The 22,786-nt window shown below is 39.3% G+C and overlaps 1 protein-coding gene across 1 annotated transcript in view; it reads left to right on the forward strand.

Annotated features, from left to right (window-relative positions):
- The window catches only part of LOC136863623 (KICSTOR complex protein SZT2), an 874,751-nt gene that overhangs the window by 519,804 nt on the left and 332,161 nt on the right, over nt 1–22,786 (forward strand). The window contains 5 exon segments of the mRNA XM_068226020.1: nt 2,192–3,355; nt 9,657–9,835; nt 9,916–10,380; nt 18,234–18,363; nt 21,780–21,974. Coding sequence (XP_068082121.1) covers nt 2,192–3,355; nt 9,657–9,835; nt 9,916–10,380; nt 18,234–18,363; nt 21,780–21,974 — 2,133 coding nt within the window.

The raw sequence follows: 22,786 nt of genomic DNA on the forward strand, positions 1-22,786 counted from the left end.
GTATTACAATGCCTTCTGAGCTACTCAGCCCAGCAGCCTCACATTGTATTGCTACATTTTATCTGGCTAGTTTCCTAAACTGTATAGACCTTAATAGTTATGATTTTGTAAGTAATTTTGGGCACTAACATTTTTTATTAATTCTCTTGCTGCGATTGACCTTTTCCTGTTACTTCTCAAACCAGTGTTGTTAGCAGATCAGCAGTTAATAAAGCATACATGTTTATGCATCTTTGGGCATGCACTGAAAATATTGTTGAAGTAAAAGCCATGAGAGTCAGGCCTACATTTATTTATCAGCCGCCAGTATTCCCCTCTGCAGTACCGCACTAATGAGCAGCCATGAACATGTGGAATAACATTAGTAATGAGAGTAAAGATATCTGTTGGCTTTTAATATCAGATTTGGGTTCAGAATTGCCTGCAAATCTGTACAATGGAAGTAGTGGTGATATCGTTGATGTGTCAAGCGATAGTTCAGTAGAAAATAATTGCGATGACAATCAACAGGTCGAGTAAGGAAGTTTTATTGAACCAAGGACTACAAGGGCAAAAGATTTCTGAAGTTTTAAGTTGTATGCTGCAACATAAAATACATATACTGACAGAAAAAAATATCCAAACACCATGAAATAAGGAAATTTTGGCAATAAATTTGTCAAGGTAACAAATTTAATTGATTAAAAGTACATGACTACAGGTTAATATCCACACGAGAAAAGCCATCACAGATGTACCATGCTGGTTCATTAATAACCAGTGTAATCACCTGACTGTTGAATGTAGTCATGCAAACGTGCATGCATACAGGTGCCGGATGTCAGCTTGTGGGACGGAGTTGTATGCCTTTTCCACTTGGTCGGTCAGTACAGGAACGGTTAATGCTAGTTGTGGATGATGCTGGAGTCGTCGTCCAATGATGTCTCGTTTGTGCTGGATTGGGGACAGATCAGGGAATCGAGCAGGCCAAGGCAACATGTCAGTACTCTGTAGAATACGTTGGTTTACAACAGTGGCCTGTGGGCGTGCATTATCCTGTTGTAAAAAACCCTCAGGTATGCTGTTCAAGAATGGCAGCACAACAAGGCTAATCACCAGATGGACGTACACATCTACAGTCAGGGTGCGTGGAATAACCACGAGAGTGCTCCTGCTGTCATAGGAAATTGCTGTCCAGACCAAAACCCCCGGTGTACGTCCAGTGTGTCGACGCCGCAGACAGGAGGAATGCAGGCGCTCACCTGGCGTCCTTCTAACCAACACTTGGCCATCACTGGCACCACGGCAGAATCGACTTTCGTCAGAAAACACAATGGACTTCCACTCCATCCTCCAACAAGTCGCAGACACAGTCCACTGCGCCACAGCCATACGCCGAATATGGTGGTTTTCCCTCTTGTTGGTGCCACGGGGACGTCCAGAGCCCGGTCTTCTTGTGAGCGTACCTTCTCGTGACCACTGCTGCCAGCACGCATGCACAGTGGAGACATTCCTGCGAAGTTATTCTGCAAAAGCGTGGAAGGAAAATCCACCTTCACGTAGCCCTATTATTCGGCCTCATTCAACCACAATGAGCTGTTGATACTGGCTTTTTCGTCGTCGTAAAGGGATTCTTGACCCACTCACTGTCACTCCGTCCAGTCTCACAGGTGACTAATGCTCTCGCACAGTACAGCCTGTATTTAAAGCAAACCTGATATGCAATGTCATGGGGCCGCTACTAGCACCACACTAATGCGACTTGCGGGAAATTGGAATTAGCATCATCTTTCAGATGTATAAACACTCCTACCACCGTTCGTTAATCTAGCACAACCCCTTCTTGGTGTTTGGATTTATTTTTTTCCACCAGTGTTGAAGACCACTTTTTGATAATTTTAAATTTATTGATTTAATTAAGTATTTAAGAATTCTCGTTACTAGAAATGCTGCAGCAAAATAGTTGACTTACTTTGCACCTTTTACACAATGATTCCATAGTTGGTGGTCTTTAGATGAACATTTTGAGTCAGTTCATGTTTTAAAGTAAGAAGTACTACTGTGTTTTTCTATATCTCTCCTGTTCTCACTCACACATTGTGTGCCTCTTTGGTTTTCTATAGATGTTTTTCTGTGGCATACTAATATATTATCATGTTTTATTTTCTCTTTTTATAAGATAAGTAATGAATTCTTTTAATTTATTTTGCAGTGGGAGGAGGACAGCAGCGGCCTTATGCTGACAACTTAACTTTATCTGATACTGTGCGTGAAAGTCGTCCTTTTACCCTGCCTGCTGTACCTAAATGGCGATGTTTCTTGAAGGGCATCAGTGTGACGCACATCATGTTGACTTTTGTCCCTGCTAGTTTTGCTGAACTGAAGCTCCTTATGTTGACCAGGGAAACTCTGACTGGTCAGAACCCACGTGCAGTGAAACTTGTATCTCCAATTCAGTCATGTCTGCCTCCTGACTTGGAAGAAGATAGTAATTTGAGTAATCTACCACCAGAACCATGTTTCAGTGTTGACAAACTTAATCAGGGGAGTGAAATACCTCAAGTGAGTGGGGATAATAGTGTGTGTCTCACTCCAGCTTCCAGTGTTAATGTGCCCTGCCTCTCAAGAAGCTCCTCCTGTGATACAGCTCATGTCCTCAATCAAACTACTTATTCTAGTCAGCTGAACTCTGGAGCTGGATCACCCCTCCCAGTTCCTCAAAGAGAATTTTTATTTGATGCTCCTTTCCGCGTTAGAGCCAGTTCGTGGGGTACTGTTACAAAACGTTCAGTTCTTTGTGACATGTCTGGTCAGAGCCTTGATAGAATTCGTGCTGGTTCAATGGACTCCAAAACAAAGATAAAACGACCTTTCATTAGCCCATCTCTGCTATTGCGAGATTCAAAGAGTGATATCATGTTAACGGGCAAAAATAGGCGTGAAGATGAACTGCGAAAGTCTTCAGTTAAAAGTTCTCCAAAGAAGTCTTGCTCAACCAAATCTTCTCCTTGTAAATTTTCTAGTGATAAACCTTCTCCTGGACCACAGGAATCCTCTTCAAGTTCTCATGTAAACAGTAAAGCTGGGTACATTCCAAACCGTGGTTCAATAACATTTCCAGTATATGTATATGATTGTCCATTATCAATGTTAATGGAAGCCTTAGTTTATAGGGATCTTGGTATGAGAGTGTGCAAAGATTTATATGAGGATCGTAGATATAAACTGGAGAATGTATTAATGGAACAAAAGTGCAAGAAGGACATAGAACAGAGAACAAATTTGAAGAAACCTGGAGACACTGAACGAGAAACACTTCCAGCTTCTAAACACCTGAGTCCAGAGCCTAAGTCAGATGACTCAGATACCACAGAACGTGAGTGTGTTAATATCTTATTAGCTAACGTTTTGAACTTGTTTGATATTTGCATCTTAAGATGGTATTGGCCAGTGTATTTTTCTTGCAAGTTGTTGCATATCGGGATATTTACAAAAATCTATTCCATGAATTTTTTGCTAATGGTAATTATTTTTTAGATGTCCACCAATAATGAGTGCAATATAATACAGTAGTACATAAATCATTGGTGTTTTACTGAAGTTGTTCACCTCATGTGAAACTTCTTAGCTAGATGAGCATAGTGATGAAAATTTCAGCATAGAATTAATATTTTCATATTTGTTGTAGTTGAGAAACATAGTCTATTTAGTGGTCACTTTCAGAAATGAATGTTCCCTTCCAATCAATATCACCTATTCTTGTTGTATGGATCCAAGAGCTATGTACCTGTAGAGGAAGACAAATGGGGTATTGTTTTAAGGCAAAGACAATCAGCCTCTTAGAGCTTCCATATTGAACTAGTAAAGCACGCTATTTAACATTGCAGTATGCTCTGTATTTTGGCTGTAACAATGTGTGTCCGATGGTGAGCAACATTCAGAAAAGATCCATACTGAATTTGGCAGCTTCTCCAGTACAATTTGAGCATGCCTAGAATAGCCTGTTGTAAATAAAAGGATGCAGAAAATGTTTTTGTTTTATTATATAGAAATTGAAGCTAATTGGGGCTGATGCTATCTTGAATTTTTTTTAAACTCTGGTTACACGAAAAAAAAAAAAAAAAAAAAAGAACAAATCAAAAGGAAATTTGTGAAAAAATATTGAAATACAAGCATGGTTAAACAATACAGTACATACTGGTGTTAGATATGGGATAATATTACCAAGTTTAAAAGAAACATGAATTTACATTTTAAAGAAATTGTTCTGAGTCTTTTGTTTTAAAATAGAGCCTCACTTTTTAGCAACAGTGTCAAGCCATCTTCTACAAAGCATAGTTTTGTTTGGTGTAGCTTCCTCTTGCTGCTGTCCATAATGCAAGGCCAAACCTTCATTGTGGGTCATCGCTGCTATAGTCTCTTTGGGCACTTCTTTGTTGCCACATCTTCAGCAAGTTCACTGATCCATTTTAACTATTGAAACATTAGTCGAGGTTAAGAGTAATGTACAGGTCCATACTCTACTCTTTGCATTTATGGTCAGTCTGCCACTGATTTATTTTTAGTGACAGCTGTTGCTGGGTGCATGTTTTTTTTCTGACAGGATGTCATAAATCTGACAGATGACAATCGCAATTAGTGAAGGGACAAACTAAGAAATAGCATGCGGACTCCTGAAAAATTACATTAAAGGTACCTGTCAGTCGTTAGTAGTGTATAGGGGCAGAGTTTTTTATGTATATACATTGTAAACAAAAGGCATACTGTGTGAAATGTATATGAGGTTTAATCCTATTTTGTAAAAGTTTCATTTTTATAAGATGGACTCGAATTGCATGGAACCTCGAACTACCAGGGTTCTTCTGTACTGTATTGATGTATGAACCTAGCCTTAAAATGTGCCTATTTGTTTTGTTACACAGTGTCAGCTATGATGATATTTTGATTCACTTAGTTCTATTCTCAAAGATAGCAAACTAAGAATGGAAATAGGAAGATGTACTAAGGATAAGCACAATGATAGGTCAGCATGGGATGAGGGTACAACCTCCTCAGTGATTGTAGATGGAGTGTAGTTGGATAGATGAACTGGGAAGTAAAAATAAGCTTTTTGACTCTGAACTGAGATTGATAAGATGTTCACACCGCATGACTTGAAGATGTGGAGTTTATCCTTGCCCTATTTTAAAAAAAATGCTTCTCCCAATTCTCACTTTGCCTTGCCTTTTACTGTTGATTTACACTCATACATTTGTTTATTCTCTTTCTCTAATGCTAATTGTTGTCTTATAACAACCAAGTGTTCCTTTCCATTACTTATATTGACCTGTTGGATCTTTTTCTCCTTCTGTGTTTGTTCTGTGTTCCTAGTCTTTTACCACTTGCATTCATCTTTATCTTATGTCTCATTCCTTTTCTTTTATTTATTCAGCTTTCTTCTTATCCTACACTTCCTACATCTAGACTGAAGATCACTCTGAGGGTTGAAAAGAGATAGATGTGGAATTAATGAGGCTGGTGGAGAGAGATCCTGTTAATTTGAAGGTGGCAGTATATGAAGATGAGGAGATTTTCCTTGTCCTTGTCCTTGTCCTTGTCTCTTTCTGTTGTTTCATCTTCCATAGGGTGGTCAGATTTTCAAAGGGTAATCTGAGGATATCTTTTGATTTTAGTGCCAAATTTTTTTTTATTCTTATACCAAAGGGGAAAATAATTGTTCCTTAAAAACTGTGCAAGGTCTATAATACCAGTACTTTGAAAATAACTAGTACTTTTTCCAACCTTTTATTATAACAGTATTATTTATTGGAGGGCTAGAAATAGCCACACAAAATTATTTATTATTACTTATTTAATAAGGTTTCATTAATCATCCATTACTGTATACACTTGTCTGAAGAATGAATTTGCTTCACAACATGTTTACCTTCATTTAGCTTTGCACTTAATTGTTCATATGATTTGATGATGGAAGTTGGTTTTCTCTTATAATACTGCTTTAACTGTGTTTGTTTTCATTCTGGACTTTGATCTGTTAAGAATAAGTTCAAAGCAATATACTGAATGCTGCATTCTATTGAAAATGAATGGAAATCAATAAAAAAATGTATAGTACTAGACAGAAACCACGTACATTTCCAGGGATCTGCCAACTTGGGCTCACTGTACCGTCTGAGCTTCTCAGCTCAATTTTATTTTCTATCTGTGAGAATATTACCTCAGTGGGAGCATTTGAGCCAGACAGATTCAAAGAGAAGGAAAACAACTTTGAATATTCTTATTACTATTCAAAGTTTCCTTCCTTAAGTGCACAAGGTATGCAAAACTGGACACAGCCAGGAGAGGGGTAAAATGAAAAATACACATTTCATATTTCAGCTCGTTTAGTGATAAATGGGATATTTTGTGCCTCAGTTAGACTTCGTTGCAACCCTAGGACAAAACTCCTAGAAGTGAGACTATCCCAGGTAAAATGGAATGCCTGGGATCCCTACCTCAATATATACAACTTGTGACAATAAAGTTCGGTGAATGAAGTCAGAACGGTCAGTCCGGCAACACTGGTGATACACAACGCTGCACCTGCGTAGCAGCAGTTTTTTACCACCTGCTCCAAACGTTGTTCTGTTGAGCATCGTGTGTGTGCCGTATAAGACCCGTTTGACACAGTGCATGTTTAGTGCATTGGTTCTGAACGGCGAACAAGAACATGAATGACCAAAAGATCAATGTACAGTTTTGTTTTAAGCTTGGCAAGACACCGAAAGAAATGCATGCGATGCTGGTACGTGTTTATGAAGATCAAGCACTGTCCTTCAAGTGTGTGTACGAGTGGTTCGCCCATTTTCGAGGAGGCCGGGAAAGTTTTTCTGACAACCCCCATAGCAGAAGACCGGCGACCGCCGTCAGTGACGAAAACACTGAGAAGGTGAGGACATTAATCACGAATGGTCAGTGATTAACTGTGCGCATGATAGCGGGTGAACTGCAGAATAACCGTGAATCCGTGCAACAAATCGTTACCCAGAAGTTAGGGAAGAGGAAAACTGTGTTCTTGTCTTGTGCCACATCACTTGACTGACGATCAGAAGCAGGCACACTTAGAGGCTTCACAGGATTTTGTCGAAACAACAGATGCGACACCAAATTTCTTGAACTGTATTGTCACTGACGATGAAACCTGGTGTCTCAGGTATGACCCTGAAACGAAACGGCAAAGATGGAATGGCGTTCTCCGGGATCCCCTCGTCGGAAAAAGGTCAGAGCCGAAAAGTCACGCATCAAAACGATGCTCAAAACGGTACATTAAAATTTTGACCCATTTCATGAAACGTTTATGCAGGGTACGACCCCAGTACGCACAACAAGGTACATGACTTTTTGCCCATGATAACGCTTGCCCACACATAGCTAATATCGTCAAACAGTTCATGGCAAAAAAGGGGTTGGTTCCACTTGAACATCCTCCATACTTGCCAGATCTCAATCCTCCAGACTTCTTCCAATTCCCACGACTCAAACTCGCTTTGAAAGGAAAGAGATTTAACGATATTCTTGACATCCAGTGAAATGTGATGAGGCATTTCAACACCATCCCAAAGGAAGCCTTCTTGCAAAGTTTGCAGGACATGTATCACCAATCTCAGCAGTGCATAGTTATGGGAGGGAACTATTTCGAAGGATAGTAAGGTCACTGTCATGCATTGTTCGTCTATGTTGATAGGACAGGACTATTCACCGAACTTTATTGTCACAGGTTGTATATCATGAATTTACAGGTATATCCCATGTTAGACTCACAAACCATCCTCACTACAATCCCATATTTTATTATTTTACTGGGGTTTTATAAGTGGAATCTTAGGTGACCTTCTCCAGGCTAGCATTCCCTCATCCAGAGCAATTTTCTGTTTGAGGGTATAAAGCTCTGTAAATCTGTCACAACGTTTCTGTAAAATGGGTCTTATTTAATATAATCTCTCAGTGCTGTGCTCGTATTTGCTGCCATCACTAAAGTAGAGATATGACAGGATACTTTTGAAAAGATTTCAACACATGGTTTTTGAGAAAATAAAAAAGACAAAGACACCTCCGTACAGGCCATGAAGGCCCTTGGAGGAGTGGAGGGTAAAGGCTTCCACCATTGTTATCCGCGGCACGTGATGGGGTAGAGTGGTTAGCTCTACGCCCGGCCGCCTTTGCCCCCAGGAATTAACCTGGTACTCATTTTTGGTGTAGGATGAGTGAACCCCAGGACCATATGCACCTCCGGAAGTGGAAATCTCGTTTCTTAAATTTTACGACTTCCTGACGGGGATTCGAACCCACGTCCTTCCGGGCGAACCGAGCACGCCTTTACCGCCTCGGGTAGGCAGCCCCTTTGAGAAAATAAGACTGGAGAAAATTAGATCTTCTGTCCAGTACATTCCGAGAGTGGTTTACTAATGATGCCGGTGGTGAGCATCAAACCCAGGAATTGTCTTATTTCTGAAACCGTCACCAGACTCCAGGTTTTTGTAAGAGAGTGTTTAGAGAAGGGATGTGGCACAGCACTGATTACCTGATTGGCTTACAGATTTGTTTGCTCGCACAGGTATTCGAGAAATTCAGCTGTGAGAAATAGATTTAAAAATGACATCTCATTACTTTTTTCTGTTTCTATCTTTAGACATAGTTTAGCCATCACCTGAGTCTTCATTGAACAGGATATTTGCAATTTCATCAACACTTACATTGTCCCTAAACACCATAGTTACACTTCAGAACATGATTATACACATGCTTGTGCAATCACAAACCAACTACGCAGCTAGCTCGGCCAACACTAGCCTTCGTTCAGAAATGGAATTAAAAAATGCATTGGAAGGAGAAATCTTCAAAGCCATGTGGTTTCTGGTGAGTAGAAGCGAAGCATTCATAAAGGTACTACCTGCATCTCTCGCACATATTTGTGACAAAAATAAACCACAGATGCGTAGGAAGGGCTACAATTGAAGGTTGCACTTATCTGGGCTAACTCAGATATGGTCCAAAGCATAGACACGCACTATAGGCAATAACTCTGATCAACATTACTGAATGGGATCCATAAAGCCTTCTCTGCTCCTTCCATAAACTGCCCATATTTTGATTTCACAGAAAGAAGAATGGCAACCTGCTCTACATCAACTACAATCTAGGTCCCTAAATATTGTGTGTGGTTCAAGATATTCTGACAGTAAAAGTTCTCATAGGATGGAAATTTGCTTTATTAGATGAGAGACTTCATCAGTTTCTAAATCACCTTTCATTATGCTTCTTAGATTAAAGAGTGATTCCACATAATTTCATCAGTAACTTCCCGATGGTGCTTAAAGGAAGTCAAATTTATAAAATTTCACAAAATTTTTGGCAATTTTATGCTTTGTGAAAAACAGGTGCCTCTAATTATAACTAATCAGTCTAAATCTACTAATTATTTTGGATGTGCAGAGATTGAAAGAACTTAATACATTTCAAAGAATAGACAATTTGTTCTTCACAGTATATTTTTATTTTAACATTGTTTGATGGATTATTTCATTCTTTCATTCACATTTCATCTCCATTTTATTTCTATTTATGTATCTTGGTTTTCTATGTTGACATTTAAAAAATTCTCTTTCTGTCATTTAAATTTGACTTTGATCTTTTTACAGAGAAAGTGAGCCTTGAACAGCACTGTAAGGTCCTCAGCTTAGCATACTGCAAATGTTTTGTATATACACTCTTCAGATCACTTCATTTAATATATGATATGCATGCAGCTGATGTTCAAGCTGCTATGGATGAGTGTGAGGACAAAATCATTGATATAAATATCACTGAGTATTTAAAGGTGAGTGAGTCGACGCTGTGATCTGCAATAAAGAATTAATCATCTTGATTTATTGAGTTATTCTGTGTTTCACATTGCAGACTGTTTGTGGTCATCTAAAAGACTTCTGTATCAAGATGAAAGTAGACGAGTTGAAACAACGCAGCCTGGCTAATAGTCCAACACATGGAATGAATACATCCTGTGATGCAGTACCGGTGAACAGTATGTCAGCTGTGACCACTTCTTCAACATCTGACATTAGTGCCACCACTACAACTATGGCCACTCCATTAAATGAAGTACCTGCCAGCACTGAAGTAGATAACAGCACACCAGCAGAACCGTCTGCAGTGTCTGAACTTCAAGCCAACATCTCTGAATCAGATTCAACTATGTTGTTTCCTCTCTCACTTCTTCAACACCACTTCCCCTGTCATGATTTGAAGCAGCTACACCGATTCATTAAAGAAAAATTTTTGGACATTCTGCTGACTTCGTTCAAGCCTGTGCCATCACATTCTCAATATCTTTTCTGTGCTCCATACTGGGACAAAATTCAGTTGGTAAGGCTGTTGATGTTTTATAAATGATGTGTGTGATGAGTAGGGATGGAAGTTTAGACACGGAATGTATGATGTGAGCTACATCACGTGTTTTACGAATTACATTGTTTCCATCAACTCGGGATGGTACAAGGACTTGTACAGGATATTGCTATGCTTAAATCAAAACATTAGTTGGTATAGTAAGATGACCAAAACAAATGGATTATAACAACATTTACAAAAGTGACTGACCTCATTATTCATTTCTTTCAAGAGCTGCTAATTTCAAATGACCACCAGCCGTAAGACACAATTGCTAGGATACATTGTCTGGCCTTCCACCCATACCTACCTCACAGCTAGGGTTACACTTCCATCACACATTTTGTGATGCTAACTTCTACAACGCAAATTTATGTCACAATAAATGGAGTACTCAAGAGTCGCTTATTTTATTGCAATGTACAACTGTATACATTAAATTTCGAATGAAAAGAGCTCCCCTTACACGATTTCCTTCATTTAGCATACGAATTTGGAGGTAGGAACTGATGTCATCCTACAGCCAGTGTTCCTTGAACTTGTAGCAGCCTAAGTTTTAGTGTCCGGCCTTTTTTCCATAGTGATGAGTAAAAACTGGATTATATGCAACATAAAAAGCTTGAAATATGCATGAAAAGTACGAAAATATGCAACGTCAAATAATTAAAAAAAAAAGTAATGATTACTTTGATAATATAACTTATATTATTTCAAAAAGAAAATACAATCAGAAATTTTTATTCAGACGGAAGTATAGTTTACAAATTATTTTACATTTTGCTACTATGGTAAACAGAAACAGTCAGGTACTGTTCCAAATCTTCAGTAGTAAGATTGTGTCATCGATCGCTTAAAACATTTTTATAAGCGGAAAAGGACCCTTTGATGTCAACTGAGGTAACTGGACAGTATTTGAATTTGGGTACTATATTGGCACTTATTGTTTCTGGCAAACGTTCATCTGCCCCATTAAAAAAACTATTAATTTGACACAAAGGTTCATAGCCTGGGTTATCGTTCAAAATGTTTGCAAACTTTTCGTTAAGTTTCCTCAGGAATACCTCCGGTAAGGAGGAGTTCGCTAGACAAATTTTATTCATTACCTCAATAGATTCAGTCAACGCTAAACCTTGAGTTTCGAGCTTTTTAATACTCGCAGGTATATGAGAAAAATGACTGCTAATGACTGCAATGTTTTTCTGAATGCTTGAATCATTAAATGCTTCTTTGCACTGACAAACTGCCACAGCCTCTACACTATCAAAGTCATTTACTGCACCTTTGATTGCTTCAAAATGTTCATTGTAAAACAACACAGCTTCGACCCAGGTAACCCAGCGAATTACCACTGGTTCAGGAGGTAAAGGCACATTTTGTAGTTTTTCTTTGTTGGCCTTGATGCGAGCAGGTGCCTTAAAAACACTTTCTTTGTTGATGAAAAATCAGTTTGTTTACATTCTCAAACATGGATTGTACATCTACAGCGAGGCGATGTACTTCGTGAGCGAAGCACTTCACATGAATCATATTCGTGAAAAATACTTGGAGGGCTTTTCCTGCTTTGATCATGTAGGGAGCAGCATCTGAAAGAAACACCAACATTCTTTCATCTGCGGAAGATTCTGGAAATATCTTTTTAATGGCCTCATTCACAAATCTGGTGATCATAGAATGATGTACATTTCAAAATTCTTTGCAGGCCACCAAATAGGAAGAAGAAGGCTCTTTTTTTAATGCACCAACAATTAAATTAGCAATGTAACGGCCACAATTGTCAGTAGTTTCATCAGCTTAAATTCAAATGATGTTATTCTTGAGTTCATTGCGTATTTCCTCCAAAACATGTAGATAAATTGTCAGCATGTCATTTTTACGCAATGTTGATTCATCTAGTATATTTTGATTTAAGCAATATTTGCGCAGAAAACCTTTGAGGATAGGTTTTGTAGGTTTGTGAAGAGGAATATTACTTGCAATAAATGCTTCACATAGATCCATGTTAAAGCGATTTTTGTTGTTTCCTCTGGAGGTTAAATCACTGCTACTGTTACTTGCCACTGTTAAAAGTTATTGTTGTGGGCCTTTCTTTTGCATTCCTGTGAGATGAAGACTTGTCTTGACATGCTGGTCTATTTGAAACATTTTTTTGCACGAAACGTTTTTTTCACAAATTCAACAGTATAACTTATTTCCGTCATAAGTAAATGTTCCAGGACGGTCAGCTATCCACGAAACGGCATTTCTTTTTTCGGGTGGCATGATGCACTGCATGTTACACACTATGCTTTGAACTTTGTACAAATAAATAGAGAACTAAACTGAAACAATAGAAGTGCGACAAACAACATGTGTAATTTATTTGCATCGGTGATGAATCATCACTATGGCAGACGAGGGGATCAAGCGGGTGCGCGGGTGGCAGGCGCATTGACTCTGCGCAGTTATATGTCGTGGTCACTATAAAACATTAAAACGAGTTAGAGCTTGAGCCCGCCCTTTTCGATTTCTAAAATATTGTAAATACACTCCGGCCTCAGATTTTGCAGCTTTAGATTTTGCACATTTCTTAGGTTTTGTTCAATGCTTCTTTTAGATATTGCATAAGCGCCATATATTTTCTGGTATGCCAATTCGACATGGTAAATTTGAAAGTAGATAGAATAAAATTATTGCTTAATACAAATCAATGACTAAAATACTAATAATTTCTATTGAAAGTGTTGTATTAATTGAAGTATGTTGTAGTAATTGAACAATTTCTTTAACATTCTCTCAGTTTATTGTTATATTTTGTTACGCATTCTAAATCACACTAAACTATATAGCACTAACCTATGGAAATATCCAATCAGATCCAGAATGGAAATATCCAGTTAGATACAAGGTAGAAATATCCAGTCAGATCCAAGAGCACTTATGCGCATGAGCGAGCAATATCTAGGAATTGCCGGGTCCCGCAAACAAGCAAAATCTGAGGCTTGAGTGTATAGCCCTTAAATATGCATCATCGCCAGTTTTTAGTTAAAATATGCAATAACCGGTGAAAAAGGGGCTAAATATGCAAATGCATATGCAACATGCAAATGCATATAATCTGGTCTTTAGTGATGAGGAATGTCTTTATCTCAAGTCTTCATAGCACATTCTGTGGATGGTACGGCCTTGTAATAATACTCAACATGGCTTAGCTCGTTGACACTGCTACGTGGCTGAAAGCAGTGGGAAACTACAGCCGAAACTAACTCCTGAGGACATGCAGCTCTCTCTGTATGAATGATGTACTGATGATGGCTTCCTCCCGGGTAAAATATTCCGGAGGTATTCTAGTCCCCCATTTGGATCTCCGGGTGGAGACTACATGAGAGTCTCATCAGGAAGATGGATACTGACATTCTGCGAGTCGGAGTGTGGAATGTTAGAAGTTTGAATCATTGTGGTAGGTTAGAGAATCTGAAAAGGGAGATGGACAGACTGAAGTTGGATGTAGTTGGTATAAGTGAAGTACGTTGGCAGGAAGAACAGGATTGGTCAGGCGACTACCGAATTATCAACACAAAATCAAATCAAACAGGGGAAATGCAGGAGTTGGTTTAATAATGAATAAGAAAATAGGGCAGCGGGTAAGCTACTATGACCAGCATAGTGAAAGAATTATTGTCGTCAAGATAGACACCAAACCAGTGCCCGCCACAATAGTGCAGGTCTATATGCCTACTGGTTCAGTGGATGATGAGGAAATGGAAAGTCCACTAGGTGATCGAATGCTTTTTGTAGCGAAGTGATTGATGTTGAAACCAGGGCCGTATCATCCGCGTACAGGTATACCTTTACATCTTCTGTCTTCGTTGCCTGCACCACGTCGTATGTAGCAATGTTGAATAGGAGGGGGCTAAGTGGGTCCCCTTGTAAGACTCCCGTCGTCTGGTCGATCAGGTTAGAGGTAATAAGTGCGTCGTCCACTTCAATATAGTTCCTCGAAAGTATATTTTTCACCAGAATCGTATAGGAGTTCTCTTCTCCTACGAGTTGCACTCATCATTAGCTTCGTTCTGTTGATAGTGTCGAATGCCGTTGTATAATCAACAAAGATAAAGTGTAGTTTCCCTTTTGGCTGTCGAAGGGCCTCATTTATGTCGTTCTGTAGACATTCTACTGCTTGGATTGTCGATCGACATGTCCTAAAACCAAACTGTTCTTCTGGGATACACTTGTCCACTATGGCTGTCAGTTTCAAGGTCAGAAGTTTCGCCAGGGCTTTATATAATGTACATTCTAGCGCTATACCTCTGTAGGAATCAGGATTACTCGGGTCCCCTCTACCTTTATACAGTGTTTTAACCCTCGAAATCCTCCAATTGTCTGGAATTCTCCCCAGCTTGAGACATTCATTAAACGGCACAGTCCATGCCTTTGCTAATATTTGAGCTGAACTCTGCAGGTACTCACTGAAAATCAAATCATGTCCACAGGCTTTATTGAGTTTCAGTGTTGCAATTACTTCTACTATCTCTTCTTGAGTGAATGACTCAGTGCTTCTCACATTTCCTTGGCCAACAGTAGCATTGCAAGGTCTAGTGTCTTTAGACTGTAACACTTTGCTGAAATAGTCGTGCCAGATCTCCATTGGAATGTCTCTCGGGAAGGTTGGATTCACAATTAAGTATTTATTTTCCACCTAGTCGATACAATGATTGCTTAAGGCAATTTTTAATGGTCAAAAGTGGTACATGTTTCGTATATTATCAACATCTTCAGCCACATAACACTGTTTAGATGAAAAATGTATAAAATTGACAAAGTAATGCTTCTCCTGGAGTATTCGCACAGAGAGGCTTCACAGGGTGACATTAACGCTGTGTGCAGTGATTGAATCATTGTTTTCCTGGACTGATAACAGGCTGCGTTGAACCAGGGCTTGGCTTTCCTCTTAAATGCCGGTACTACTATCATTGCGCTGAGTATGATGTCTTCTAGCTCCTGTAGAGCGGTGTCTATATATCCATGCTGTATGAGCTGTATTGCTTCTGTGATCAAAGAGGTGGTTTCCTCGATCGTTTGTACATCCAGTGCTCTGATCTGTTTTATGGTATGAGATGTGGTAGGAATGCTTTGCTGTACAGTAGAGTTTGTCATTACAGGCAGATGCTTTCTGACGACATTCGTGTGTATTCTTTGCATTACGTTTGTCGCTTTCTTCATATTTGAGAATACTAAATCGATCATGCTACTCCTGTTGTAACAGATGTATGTCTTCTCTGTGTAAGAGTTGATCAGGCTCAGACCTTCTCCTTGAAGGAATCCAAGGACTGCCTCTGACTTAGTGTTGTCAATATCGACTCTGCAATTAAGGTCTCCAGCGAGTATAACCAGTTCCTGTTGTCCCACCTTATTGAGTCCAATGCTAATGATATCTATAATATCTTCATCTCTATACCACGGATGGAAATGCACACACATGATCCAACACAAACTTGTTTTAACCACTATCATCTCAGGTGTCTTGTATTCCACAGTGAACATGTGAAATCTTGGCTTCAGCAGGCTGGTGATTCCACTGGATGGCCTACCTTTTAGTCCCTGCAGAGCTAGAACATGGGTGTTGTAGAAACCTTCAAAATTCCAGTCCTTCGTGAGAAACGTCTCTGTTAGGATTACAATGTCAGAGTCTTTGAGTTCATCAATTGGGGACATGCTTAGAGCATTCACTGCACCTTCTATATTCCATGTCATTGTTCTGATATTCTCGGTCATTGTTTCCTCCTGAGGATCGGATCCTTGAATCCTAGTATCTCTGAAAAAGATATCATCAGAAAACGATTCCTCTCGGCCAAAATTGCGGATGTTCCACCATGCCTTTGGCTTCAAAAGGGACACCCACTTTGAACACTTTATTCTCGCCCGCTGTGGTCAGCTCTTCACATTCTATCTTCTCTTCAATTCCATTTTCCTTTAGATGTTCAACCAAAGTATCTTTATTGACGGATCGATGTATGCGGCCTACATAAAGCCATGCCTTCCTATATCCAGCTCGGAATTTGCTATTTGCAAGTACTTTGGACCCCGTTATAGTGTGCACTCCCTTGGACTTCCTCCTTATCCTTTCCTGTACTTCCCACTCTCCTTCTTCCCCAAAAGTATCCACTTCATGTTGACTAATGATTGGTATATCTACAGTCATAGGTTCTGTGTTTGTATTTGTCATCTGAGAGTCTGTCTCTACATGTTCTTTACCCTTCTGTACTAAAACCCTGTCTTTCTCCTTGAGTGTTCTGTTTCGAACTTGCTGCAATACCACGGAGGCATCAGTTTTCATGTGAGAGTTTTTTTCTGCCCCTTGGGTTTCCCCAAGATAACTGTTTCTGGTTTTAGGACCGTTAGGACCAATTGGGGGACTGGGAGCCTTCTTCTTATTCGGGCGCTTAACATAGATTGAAAATTCTTTGCATAGTGTTGATTTTATCTCCTCCCTTAGTAGGGCCATCACCTTGTTTTTAATTTTGCTTAAAACTGTCTCTGTAAATGCCTTAAGCTTTTCCAGCAGATGATCTTCCACATCTGAACACTTCAACCTTTTTGCTCTGCATCTGGAACATAGCCAAGTGAGTTTACAGTTCCTCCTTTTGAGAATATCGAATTCTCCCCTTGTAATTCCGCTGCATTTGAAGTGCTGCCATCTTTCGCATATTTCGCATTGCAAAGAGTTCTCGTCTGATTTTATGATTTTCCTGCAGATATCTTACATCACAGAACACACACGTTTTCTTCGTTCTCATGCAGATCCCGTAACAGATGATCAAAAGTATAGGTATATAGTACTATGAAGGACCCACTCTAGCAGGCAACCTGACATGATATCATTTCTATAAGCGGACCTCATGTTGTACATACTGTTCTCAGCTGTCTTGAATAACTGTCAGGTTATTTGTAGGTACAGGATGTTTGGTGCAAATGAACTTCCATGTTGTTCCATAAATACTTGTTCGGGTTCATGCCAAGCAAATATGGTGGCCAGATCAATCATTGGAATGTCAGAATTTTTCTCAAAATTATTCCAGACAACTTGAGCCTAATTATGCAGTGCATTATCCTGGTGAAATATCTCTTTATTGTGAGATACATAAAGTTATGAAGGACATAGAAACATTGAAGTTGTAGTTATCAGTCCTTGATATATTTTGAAAAACTAACAAACCTAATCCATGTCACATGAACACACTGGTACAGAACCAGTATTACCCACTATGATGCCTTGTTAACAACTGGCCTCATGGAGACTGCTCCACACCCAAACTTTACTGTCCGTTTGAAGCAACTGATGGTCTGATTCGTACCATATTGTCAAACCTCCAGAGTGACTTCTTGAGCCCCAGATGAAGTTCTGTGTTAAGTGGAGAAATCTCATAAGTCTTCTCCCATAGCCCATGGACACTAAAAAAAGTAATTTAAAAACACTGTCATGTGCTGCTAGTGGTAAGCCTATGTCACTCTATTACTTATCTGATACCTTGGAAAATTCTAGCCAGCTGCCACGATATTGTCCGTAATGGGTGAAAATACACCTGATGGTATACGCAGTGTTGTTGATTGAGGAGTGTTGACTGTTCACATATTGTTGAGAAATAGAACATCCCGGTTAGCATACCTCGTTCAAGATCATGTAATTGGACTCGTGAGGGAAGACCTATTACAAGTTCTTTTATTTGCTCCTATCCTTCTATGTGTGACTTGATGTGCCACTTGTTTGTTGATTTCCATCACATATATTGTGTTTGAATGTGAGGAATTAAATACATCATGCTCCAAACTGATTAGAACATATTTACTTACAGGGGGATGGAATTACTCCTTCCGATGGTGCTGCAAACAAGTCCAAGTTAGGTGAAACTGAAGACGATGGTGAAAAAATGACTTACCATTCTGGTTTGGTGGAGTTCAATTCAGAAGCTGATAGTGTTGCTGGTAATGTAAACTACCTCTTATTTGATCATTCTAGATCTTAATGAACTTCAATTGTTACATTTACAACAGGGCTGGAAGGAGTAAAGAAAAAAAATGTAATTTAAAGTATATAAAATATATTTACGCAGTATATTACTCTGAAATATCAACATTGAAAGATGTGTGTTACTAATCTAAGCACACATCCGTCCGTCCGTCCTTCAATCATTTTAGTCATTTCATTATTTCTATATTTAGTGTTGCAAGCCTTCATGAACAAAGTATTGCCACTTGCGCTGTGACCTCACCTGTTTTCACATCTCTTACCTTTAATCATCCCCAAGGTCTCTACCTGATTCTCTAACCCTCTATGGCTTAGTCCTGAACAGTGGCAGTTTCTGGTATAGTGCAATGGAGCAATGAACCTCCAGTTTATATCATATTGTACTTAACTACTTAATTTTCACAACTGCCTTGTCAATCTCGAAGCCTTTGCTAAGCTCATCTATCCGTAATATACTCGTACTGACTTTCAATTCAAGCGAGCCGCGCAAAGTCCTGGCTGGATACTCGTCTGGAATGCACCCCCCATGCAAGGCCACATCTCCATCTGTATCTTGGCGAAGGGTATGGTGAGGTGCGGGGAGATGCCGACCAACACGTAGACAAGACCAGGATATCGCAGAAACAAATATCCGTGATTTACGCATGCGCAATATGCCACTCTCTCTCACCCGTCTTTGTAATCGCAAGTCATGTTGTTAGGGTTAGAAAACTAGTACATGCCTGCCATCTGTTGCCCTTACAGGATTTTAACTACAGCAGCAAAGAATAGTACATATAGTTAACAGTAGTGTTGGAAAGCATCATTACTACCAAAAGTCACATTAAACTGCCAAATTCCGATTGATATTTTGTCCCAAATATATTACTAATACTTACTGAACATCTATTCATTTTCCTTCTTTGGAGTAATTACTTCTTGGAGAGAAACTTAACTTAAAAATCATTGAGGCAAAAATAGCGAGAAGATAATACCAATGAAAATGCTAACTGCCTAGCCCACATGAGTTCGTAAAATTAAGTTACCAACGTTATCAACAGTGCGAACACACATCCCTGAAGTTTTCTGTTTTTCAGATGTGATATTAGTGTTTATAAAACTTTGCAGTATTTATCATAATTCGTTATATTATTGTACGCTGTGCAAGCGTGTCAGTGTACTATTGTGTCGTATAGAAACTTAATTTTTAGAACGTAAAGAAGTTACAATCTTATGTCCGTGTGTGTTTTTTTGTGCATTGTGGTTGCGTCCACAATCTTTGTGCTCGGGAAAGGTAAGGAGCTACAAAATGAGTATGAACAGTGTCCAGATACCTAGAAAGACAACTGCCTGATCTTGATATAATGATGCAGATTAAAAGTAAAGAAATTGTGTGTAAATTCAGAATGGATATAGGGCCTATGTAAAAGAATCGAGTGGATGTGTGGGTGCGAAAATACCAACAGGATGTTTTGTTTTCCCTGTTTATTTTTTGTGAGTGATGAAAGCGAAGGGACTTGGACCAAAGTCGGAGTGGTGCTATGTGGGGGCGAAGGTGGGGGGGGGGGGGGGGGGCAGCGGCACAATAATTCTTCCTCCTGTTGAACCCCCAGTGACGAAAGTCACACGCCGCCACTGGTCCTGAAGTCTCTTTAAGTAACCTACCGTCTTCCATTTGTCTCACAGGACTCCTCCGACCTCTTGTGCGCACAACTTCATTCAACAAGTTAATAACAAGGTATTGGAAAGGAACTAACAAGAGAAAATTCAAGCCATATGTAAAAAGATAAGAACTTGTATGGGAACCCACAATAAAATAAAATCATGACAGGTCAGTGTGCGAAGAAAGTGTTCCAGAAAGAAGAGATAAGGACATATATGAAAACATAAGGACAATCTCCTCATTTTCATACCCTGCCGTCTTCAAATGGATAAGCTTTCTCTCGTCGATCCCAGTTCTTCTACACCCACTCACGTACCAAAACAATACAAGACTATTACGCTGCCAACGCGTAGCAATCCTCAGATATTTTATATGAACCATTTTAAATGTGTCATTATACGAATTTTACCTAGTTTATGTGTTGTTGCTATATGTAAAGTTATTCTCTTGCTTGGTTTTACATAAGGCTGATGATGACATTGAAAACATGTCTTTGTTAGGCCCCTTAAAACAACAAGCAAGCATCAAAACATGTCGAAACCGGTACCTTTATAATAATTAAAATGTTGTAATATAAATTATGTGCTACAGTTTTGTATGTATTGAAAAGGTGGATTCAAGATTCCATTATACTAAATTACTTTTGTGACCCACGATGTGTGTCGAGGCTGTAAGGTATTAGACCTGCTACGATATTCAGAGTGGGGGACTGTGGGCTAATAACTCACTGTCCTTAACCTTATTAAAGAAGCTGAAAGGAAAGAATGCCAGATGGATACACAGTTGATAACTTATAGCATGAAATGGAAAACTAGAATTGGATTCTGGAATGTCAGAACCTTGGGAGAAAGCAGTAGATTGAGGCAGGTTGCAAGAGAAATGATCATCTGTGGATTAGATGTCCTCTGGCTGAGTGAGGTTAGGGTCAGACTTTGGTGAACTACAAACACCCAAGGGCCTCATGTTCCTATATTCTGGAAGATTAGGAGATGGTGCTGAACACAGAGACAGTGTAGGACTGATACTAAGCAAACTAGCTGTCCGGCCCTGCGATGTAGGGGGCAACGTGTCCGCCTGTCATCCGGCGACACCGGGTTCGATTCCCGGCTGGGACAGTGTTTTTTAATTGTAAATGATTAAATATCTCTGGCATGGGGACTGGGTGTTTGTGTCGTCCTTAACGTATCTTTCCTCACATTCAACACTTTACACTTCCACCATTTACATAATACACGCAGGTTCCTCATATATGGTGCATGAAGGGCAAAAGATCTTCAGAGGTCGACGCCCCGAATAAATAGCATTAAAAAAAAAGCAAACTAGCAAAAAGGAGCCTAATCAACTGGCAATTAATATCCGAAAGGCTCATGACAGCTCGCTTCCAAATTAATATTCGTAATATAACCATCACTCAGAGTATCTGATCTCAGACTGAAAGTTGAGTTCTAACATCTTGTCAATGAAATTATTAAGAAAACAAACGTTATTATAGTTATGGGTGATCTGAACACCAAAGTTGGATTGAATAATGAAGAATTGGAGCAAGTGATGGGCATTCACTGCCTTGGGGAAAGGAATGAAAAGAGAGAAATGTTCACCAACTACTGTTCAAGTAAATACTATATTTCGTCATAAACGTTGCCATAAAAAGGAAGTACTGGCACTCATTAACTGACGTGAGTAACAGGAGAGGAGCGGAGTTCTAAAGTGATCACCACCTTATGCTTGCAGAGTTTCACCTGAAAATAATGGCTGCTCACAGAAAATATGGAAAATCCAACTTAAAATTTGGTATTGATAAACTCGAGGATGATACAATGAGGGAAGAATTCAGACTGGAACTTGGCAACCGCTTCAAGGCACTACCTGTTGAACAAGTTTCAGACATCAAAACACTATGTGATAAGACAAAGAATGTTTTGCTTGGTATATGTGAAGCATTGCTAAGCTGTTGAGAGCTACGAAAGGAGGACTGGATGTTGGAAAGTACATAGGTCATTATTAAACTTTGAAGGTCTAAGAAATGTTAACTCAGCAGCTGCTCTAGTAAACAATGGAAATAACAGTTGCAAGCGGAATACAATAATATCAAGAGCGAGGTGAATAAAAGTGTGCAGCGGGACCACTGGCTGTTGCTAAATGAGAAAGCTGAGGAAGCTGTATTAAAAAAATCTGTACCGCATCACAAGAACCTTGTCCAAGAAAAAGTTCATAAAACATAAGCCCATGAAGAACAAAGCCAGAAACCTCCTAACAACCCAAGATTATCAGCTTGAGAGAAGGAAGAAATGATTCACATAAGTAATTGAAACTATAAGTGCAGATTTTGACATCCTACTGCATTGTCTAATTACTGCAGAAATATGAACAGCACTAAATCAAATGAGGAACTGAAAGTCATCAGGAGTCGATAACATTTCCCTAGACATTTTCAATGTCAATACTGATATCTCAGTCACCTTACTGAAACCAATTTTTGAAATGATATGGCAGAAAGAGAAATTGCCATGGGACTTGAAAAGAGGACTAATTGTAATGATCCCAAAGAAAGGTGATACCGTAAATTGCAACAACTGGAGAGGCACCACAGTTATTGTTGTCCATCCTCTGCAAATTGCTATAAAGAATAATCCTCAGTTGAATCAAGGACACACTCGATCACAAATTGCACAAAGAACAAACTGGTTTCTGCAAACATTGTAGCTGTAGCGATCTCATAAACACACTTTGTATCATTC

The sequence above is a fragment of the Anabrus simplex genome, chromosome 2 (genome assembly GCF_040414725.1).
Source record: "Anabrus simplex isolate iqAnaSimp1 chromosome 2, ASM4041472v1, whole genome shotgun sequence".
NCBI lineage: Eukaryota > Metazoa > Arthropoda > Insecta > Orthoptera > Tettigoniidae > Anabrus > Anabrus simplex.